Source organism: Chiloscyllium plagiosum, chromosome 19 (genome assembly GCF_004010195.1).
Source record: "Chiloscyllium plagiosum isolate BGI_BamShark_2017 chromosome 19, ASM401019v2, whole genome shotgun sequence".
Classification (NCBI taxonomy): domain Eukaryota; kingdom Metazoa; phylum Chordata; class Chondrichthyes; order Orectolobiformes; family Hemiscylliidae; genus Chiloscyllium; species Chiloscyllium plagiosum.
Genome location: NC_057728.1, coordinates 54,735,519 through 54,743,856, shown reverse-complemented (window position 1 = coordinate 54,743,856; position 8,338 = coordinate 54,735,519). Strand labels below are relative to the sequence as shown.

Below are 8,338 nucleotides of genomic sequence, written 5' to 3'. Positions count from 1 at the left end.
TGGTGGAATTGGTCCTCCTGGGAGCAGATACGGCGGAGGCGGAGGAATTGGGGATACGGGATGGCATTTTTGCAAGAGGTAGGGTGGGAAGAGGTGTAATCCAGGTAGCTGTGGGAGTTGGTGGGTTTGTAGAAGATGTCAGTGTCAAGTCGGTCGTCACTGATGGAGATGGAGAGGTCCAGGAAGGGGAGGGAGGTGTCAGAGATGGTCCAGGTAAATTTTAAGGTCAGGGTGGAATGTGTTGGTGAAATTAATGAATTGCCCAACTCCTCGTGGGAGCACGAGGTGGCGCCAATGCAGTCATCAATGTTGCGGAGGAAGAGGTGGGGAGTGGTGCCTGTGTAATTACGGAAGATCAACTGTTCTACGTAGCCAACAAAGATACAGGCATAGCTGGGGCCCATACGTGTGCCCATGGCTACCCTTTTGGTCTGGAGGAAGTGGGAGGATTCAAAGGAGAATTTGTTAAGGGTGAGGACCAGTTCGGCCAAGCGAATGAGAGTGTCGGTGGAAGGGTACTGTTGGGGACGTCTGGAGAGGAAAAAACTGAGGGCTTGGAGGCCCTGGTCATGGCGGATGGAGGTGTAGGGGGATTGGATATCCATGGTGAAGATGAGGCGTTGGGGGCCGGGGAAACGGGAGTCTTGGAGGAGGTGGAGGGCGTGGGTGGTGTCTCGAACGTATGTGGGGAGTTCCTGGACTAGGGGGGATAGGACAGTGTCGAGGTAGGTAGAGATGAGTTCAGTGGGGCAGGAGCATGCTGAGACAATGGGTCGGCCGGGGTGGTCAGGCTTGTGGATCTTGGGAAGGAGGTAGAACAGGGCAGTGCGGGGTTCCTGGACTATGAGGTTGGAAGCTGTGGGTGGGAGATCTCCTGAGGTGATAAGGTTCTGTGATAAGGAGATGATGGTTTGGTGAAGGGGGGGGGGGTCATGGTCGAGGGAGCAGTAGGAAGAGGTTTACTACACTCACACTAAGTCAGATGATGTGCTTTTGCACAGCAATGGGAACACCAGCCAGAACAAGCATTATGCAATAATCTGCTGCCACTGAGTGAATGCAGCCTTGGGTCAGCCAGAATGCAACTGCTGTGTGGGAAAGCAGAAACTTTACAGATTACAAATTTCTTATAAATTTAAAGTTTCAGTGAGGGAAATTAAATAGTTTATTTTTATTTAAAATTATTTTGCACTTTCAAAATGTATCACTTTGGAGTAGAAAATGAATGGTGTGTATGTCCTATTTGTGATTTATAATTAAGTCAGAGGGTGTGCTGTGTTGTAGAAGTGAAGATGGTACCATCTAACATGTTGTTCCCTGTACTAATGTAAACATGGCCCACTTTAAGGCTTTGAGCTGATATTGATTAAACACTGATGAATTAGCTCAAAGATTAATTGCTAGACAGAATGGAAACCAGAACCTGCCTCTCTTTTTAGGAGTTTGAATGAACTGATGGAATGGAAATATTGACATGACTTATAAAATTATAAAGAATTTACTGCCTGAATTTATGTCTTAACTGGTCGCTGCTGTATTTATCATCCACAGGCACTTTGCTCATTCAGTTTAATCTCACTATATCAGCGTACTGTGCTCAATTATTCCTTTTTCCATTCCATTATAATGCACCTCTTCAAATAAAGTATTTATCAACTATAGTTCATCTGTGGGGAAAGAGGTTCCAACAGTAAGAGCTCAGAGTCCTACCTTACCTTCACAGAATGTGCCATTGCCTTTGAAGCCAGTTACACATTTACAGTATGGGTTGCCAGATATTTCAGAGATGCAGCTGTGAAGAGGATTAAAAGTTCAAAATGTTAACACCAAATAAGTTGGCTACCTATGAATCTGATTAAGGTTGAAACTGTTCTGTTACCCAAAGGAAAATGGTGGAGGGGCACGTACTTAGCACTCGAATGGCAGGTCATGTTGCACAGGTCGTCAGTGATTTCTGCAAATAAAAATCAAAGGCACAATGCAGATGTTCACATTTAGCATTCTAACTCATGTCATACTAAATATTAGAAATCTTATTATAGAAAGAATATATCAAAATCTTGATATTATCATTTTTGAGTCAAACAGTTCTGGCTGCAAGACCCAGTAGGGACACACACACACACACACACACACACACAGCTGACACTGGGCGGGTTAACCCCATTAGCTAGACGGCTGGTTTATGATGTACAGTGACACCAACAGTGTGCATTCAATTCCTGGAGCGGCTGAAGTTAACATGAAGTTCCTACCTTCTCAACCTCGCCCCTTGCCAGGAGACGCGTGACTGTAGTGATATTAACAAGGTCAGTCTGGTGGACCTCAGGGAATAGGAGTGTCCTGTCTGGATCAGGGAGTGCTGGCTCACTGATATAAATAGGAGTGTCTGAGATTCTGAGAGCTGGCTCTGAGGGAGCTCCAGCAGTGTCAAGGACTCTCCACGCGTAAATAAAGGATGACTTGGTGACAGGATACCAGCCTCTGTGAAGTTATTTCAGTGACCCTCATGTTAACCCCACTACCAGTTGTCTGTCACTAGTACGACAACAATCCTCTGGGAGTATGGCGGCTTTACCTTTACGGTGCCATGGGACGGCTGCATTGGCAAATGTGCCATCTCTTAGCTGAGGGATTAAACCAAGACCCGCTGTTTATTCTTCACTTTGGCAATACTGGAAGCTGAGAAGCATGTACTGACTGATGCTCCTTGCTACCAGCTAAAGGAGGAAATGGTGTTACTTGGGCTTTGCTGAGCACAAATTGACTAACCCATTGCTGCTATAGCACTTGGGAAAATATAATTCATTGTGATGTATACTGGGATATCCTGACATGTGATACGAATAAACATAGGAGAGAATCACATGTCATGTTTGGTAACACTAGTTTATAAAACAAATACATTTTTCTTGGCCTTAGGGCATCACAAAGCACTTTGTAGCCAAATTGGAATTTTCTGGGGGAATGTAATATTGAAATCGTGGGCAACCGTTTTCACAAAACACAGTCCCACAGACAATAATGTGATAATGATCAGAGAATCTATTTCCAAACCTTAGCTCAAGGGATTAATATTGGCCAGGTCAGTGGGGAGAACTTGCCCACTGCTCTTCAAAATACTGTTGTGGGGTATTTTAAATCTAACTGAGATGGCTTTAATCTCACAAGTCACAGGAACATAGGAACTGGAGCAAGCCTTTTAATCCCTCAAACCTGTTCGAGAATTTGCTGAAATTATGCCAGATCTGACATATAACCCCATAATTATGGCAGGTCTGAGACCTGATGCTATAATTTTAAAAACAATCATTAAAAACATTTTAAAAGTGTTTTATATTAAAAGTGCATAGATATGTGGATTACTATTTTGAGAAAAATTGTTAAAAAATCAGGGCAACACATCGTCCTCTGATATCATAGCCAAAAACAATTGGAAAGGATGTATCCAATCAATAGGTGGCCCTTTATAGAAAGACTGTAATGTTTATCTTTTGAACTTTATCTTATTTATCTTATTTATCTAACTTATACAATGAATAACTGTAAGGTAACATCACTTTTTTTTTCTTATTTTGGATCTAATATTTGTACCTACATAACTACGTACCTAAGATGGAGCCATGTGGGAACGAAATTGTAAATGTTTTACTGTACTCCTATACTTGAGTACACATGATAGTAAACCTAATTCAAATTCTAATTCTAGGTTAGCTTAGTTCTCTGGCTGGTTAGGTTTCAGTACAGAGTGATGCTGACAGCATGGGTTCAGTTCCCACATCTGCTGAGGTGACCATGAAGGACTCTCCTTGTCAACCTCTCCCCTTGCCTGAGGTGTGGTAACCCTCAGGTGAAACCATTACTAATTGTTTCTCTTTGTAATGGGAGAGTGGGCCAATGGCAACTTTATCTTCACCTTTATTCAATTTTCATCTCGTACTCATGGTCTTGTTGGACATCATTCTGAAATGCTCATTTTCTTTAGAATCATAGAATCCCTACAGTGTGGCAACAGGCCATTTGGCCCAACAAATCCACACCGACCCTCCGAAGAGTATCCCACCCAGACCCAATCCCCTAACCTATTGCTCTACATTTGACGTGATATCAAGAAATGACAGATGGTTTCACAAGTTGTGGAAGCTATGCAATTGAAAATTATATCATTAATTCATCGTTCATCATGGTCTGTCTTGAGATAAGGTGCCATGCTAAATACATTCCAAAATTAGGCAACATCATTTTGCTGCCAATTTCAAAATGAAGGTGATACTTTCTAAATCTTCATTTATTTTTGGTTTGGCTGACAAAGAGATGCGCTGTTGAAAATTTTCACCTTATATTCATCAAGGCAGAATTGCAAGAATAGAATATCTCAATAGGAATAACAACTTATTCTGCATGATGAAAGGATGCTGATTAGTTGGCAAGTGGACTCTGATTGGTAGAGGCATAACCAAAGAGGCTGCATCATGAAACCCTGGACTATTGCAATGAACCCTGTAGTTGGCTACCATGTATTTTCCTGATCCTTTCCTCACCTGCACAACTAGGACTAAACTTATATGTAATCTGTACACAGAGGGTCCAGAACAGAATATCACTTTCCTCCCACTTTCGAAATGTCATACTTACAACCATTCACTGGTTTCAGATACACCAATGAAGTGATAAACATTCAGCTCTTGATGGGGAAAAATACTTGAAAGAGAAATATTTTCAGAGGTTTACATAAAAGGCAGAGGAGTGGGATTAATTATATAATTTCTTTCAATGAGGCAGCACAGACATTAGAAGCGATGTGTTATTTGTTCGAAGACAATTTGGGATCACCACTTTGTTTGACACCTTCAGCAACCAGAAGAAAACTGTTTATTTACCATTTTAACAGGGCAGTAGCTATAAGAAATGGGGGTCAGTTTGCTCGGTTGGCTGGACAAGTGGTTTGTCAGTGATGCCAACAGCAATGTTCCTATGCCAGCTGAGGTCACAATGAAAGTCCCACCATCTCAACTTCACATCTCACCTGAAGTGTGGGGACCATCAGGTTAAATTCATCACCAGCTGTTTCTCTCTCTCTCTCTTTCTCTCCCTCTTTCTCTCTATCTCATAAGAAAGCAATCTATGATCTTCTAGGATAACGATAATTTTCATTCTCCCTTCAGCTCTCAGGAGAAAATATCGTTGCCTTTGACTCCTTAATTGTGCTGGATAGCTATTGTCTCTGTTACAAACGAGCTCATTGTTGCTTAACAGAGTTAATTCCAACTTACGAACATCACAGTTGATTCCTTTCCATCCCAGATCACATTCACAAGTTCCATCCCCATCGATTCCTTCGTTGCATTTACCATTAACACACCTACATTCTAGAAAGTGATTAAGAATAACATGTTGATAATTGCAACAGAAGTTAAGAAACACCCTGTAGCATAGCAACAAACATAATTTTTAAAATGACTTTTCTTGGCAAGGCTACTTCTAGAAGATGAAGGGAATCTTTTTCTTTGAAACACTGCATAGCAACATAGACAGCACAGAAAACAGGAGCAGGAGTAGACCATTTGGCCCCTTGAGCCTGCTCCTCCGTTCAATAGGATCATGGCTAATCATCCAATTCAGTAGCCTGTTCCTACTGTCTCCCTATACCCTTTGATCCCGTTAGCCCTTGCAACAATACTGACATCTTCTTGAAAATATTCAATGTGTTAGCCCCAACCGCTTTCACAGGCTCCCTGAGTGAAGAAACGTCTCCTTAGCTCAGTCCAAAACAGCCTACCCTCTATCATATGACCCTAGATCAACTCTGCCAAAGAGCTTATGTCCAAAACGTTCATTCTCCTGTTCCTCGGATGCTGCCTGACCTGCCGTGCTTTTCCAGCACCCACACTCTTCGACTCTGAACTTCAGCATATGCAATCCTCACTTTCACCTAAGATAGATAGATTCTTGATCAGTGGGAGAATCAAGGGTTATATTGAAAATGTAGAAAAGTGGACATAAGCGATACCAGGCTGATTTCATGAGAACTAGGATCATAAGAAATAAGAACAAGAGTAGGGCACTCAGCACCTTGAGCGTGCTCTCCCAATCAATAAGATCAGGGCTGACCTGGTAATGCTATATTCCTGCCTACCCCCAGGCTTATCAAAAACCTATCTACCTCTGCCTTAAAAATATTAAAATAATCTGAGTCAATGACTTTTGAGAGGACTCCAAAGACTCAATGACCCTCCATGAGGTTAAAAAAGGGTGACCCTTTATTTTAATCAGTGACCCCAATTCTAGATTTTGCCTAAGAGGAAACATCTTCTCCACATTGACCTTGTCAAGGCCCATCAGGGTCATACATGTTTCAATCAAGTCATCTCTCACTCTTCTAAGCTCCAGGGATATCCAAACCTAACCTATCCATCCTTTCCTCACAAGACAACACCCTCTTCCAGGTGTTTATCTAGTAATTGCCGAATTGCTTCCAATGTACTTACATCCTTCCTTCAATAAGGAGACCAATACTGACACACTACTCCAGTTCTAGTCTCACCGGTGTCCTATATAACTGAAGTATAATGTCTCTACTTTTATGTTCAATTCCACTCACAACCTGTGATGATGTCCCATTAGTTTTCCGAACTATTTGTAGTAGTTGCAATGGTACATTGGGAACACCAATTTCTTCTGCATCTCGGACCTCTGCAATCGTTTGACATTTAGATAATCCACATGATTTTTATTTTTATCCTTTCAATCATCAGCAAATTTAGCAGTAATAATGTCAGTCTCTTCTTAAAATTATTCATGCAAGTTGTAAAAGGTAGCAGCTCCAGCAATGATCTTTGTGGATCACCACACATGGTGCAAAATACCCATTCAGTTTGTTTGCTATCCTCATATTTTATAGGGGAATTTAAAATCCAGCCTTAGTATTGAAACCAGCATTAGATTACTTACACTGTGGAAACAGGCCCTTCGGCTCAACAAGTCCACACCAACCCTCCGAAGAACAACCCACTCAGACCCATTCCCCTACACCTAACACTACAGGCAATTTACCATGGCCAATTCACCTAATCTGCTCATTTTTAGACTGTGGGAGGAAACCGGAGCACCTGGAGGAAACCCATGCAGACACGGGGAGAATGTGCAAACTCCACACAGTTGCCTGAGGTGGGAATTGAACCTGGGTCTCTGGCACTATGCGGCAGCAGTGCTAATCACTGTGCCACCGTGCCACCCACAGTTTTTGCCCATAGAATGGTGTATTCTTGACCGAAGGAAGAAATCAGAGTGAGTCTTTCCTTGTAATGAATTTATTCACTAAACCAGACAGACAGATATCTATCTCCTGACTCCAGTCTACTCCTGTTTCTGTGAGTGTCTCTTTATATGAGCTTAAGTAACCATCAAATCAATGCCCTTCCTCTGTATGTACTTAACCCTAACTGATATTACACTGAAGACTACAGTCATTAGTCTGTATAATGATATTAGCTTATCAATTCTGCAGTGCTTAATGGCAAATTAAGGACATAAATAATTTTCCATAATATATCATGCACAATTCATAGAGATTAGACCATAAGACTATAAAACATAGGAGCAGAAATTAAGCCATTCAGCCCATCGAGTTTGCTCCACCATTCAATCATGGCTGATAAGTTTCTTAACCACATTCTTCCACTTTCTTCTCCTAACCCTTGACACCCTTGGTACTCAAGAAGCCATCTATCTCAGTCTTAAATATACACAAAGACCTGGCCTCCACAGCCTTCTGTGGCAATGAATTCCACAGATTCACCACTCTCTGGCTGAAAAAAATTTCTCCTTATCCCTGTTCTAAAAGGTCTTCCCCTGACTCTAAGCCTATGCCCTCAGGTCCTAGTCTCTCCCACCTAGTCTCTTCCCAATATCTACTCTGTCCAGGTCATTCAGTATTCTGTATGTTTCAATTAGATCCCCCCTCATCCTTCTAAACTCCATCAAGTATAAACCCAGAGTCCTCAAATGTTCCTCATTTGTTGAGCCTTTCAGTCCTGGGACCATTCTCGTGAACCTCCTCTGAACATGCCCCAGGCCAATATATCCTTCCTGAGAAATGGAGCCCAAAGTGGCAAAAAAAATCCAAATGTGGTCTGACCAGAGCCTTATAGAGCTGAAAATGTGTTGCTGGAAAAGCGCAGCAGGCCAGGCAGCATCCAAGGAGCAGGAGAATCGACGTTTCGGGCATGAGCCCTTCCTCAGGAATGAGGAAAGTGTGCCCAGCAGGCTAAGATAAAAGGTAGGGAGGAGGGACTTGGGGGAGGGGCATTGGAAATGTGATAGATGGAAGGAGGTTCAG

At 42.3% G+C, this 8,338-nt stretch overlaps 1 protein-coding gene across 1 annotated transcript in view; it reads right to left on the bottom strand.

The window, feature by feature from the left end:
* Positions 1–8,338, bottom strand: part of stab2 (stabilin 2) — a 181,790-nt gene that overhangs the window by 65,130 nt on the left and 108,322 nt on the right. The window contains exons 39-41 of the mRNA XM_043709921.1: positions 5,274–5,369; positions 1,909–1,954; positions 1,716–1,792 (exon numbers count right to left, since the gene is read on the bottom strand). Coding sequence (XP_043565856.1) covers positions 1,716–1,792; positions 1,909–1,954; positions 5,274–5,369 — 219 coding nt within the window. The remainder of the gene's footprint in view (positions 1–1,715; positions 1,793–1,908; positions 1,955–5,273; positions 5,370–8,338) is intronic.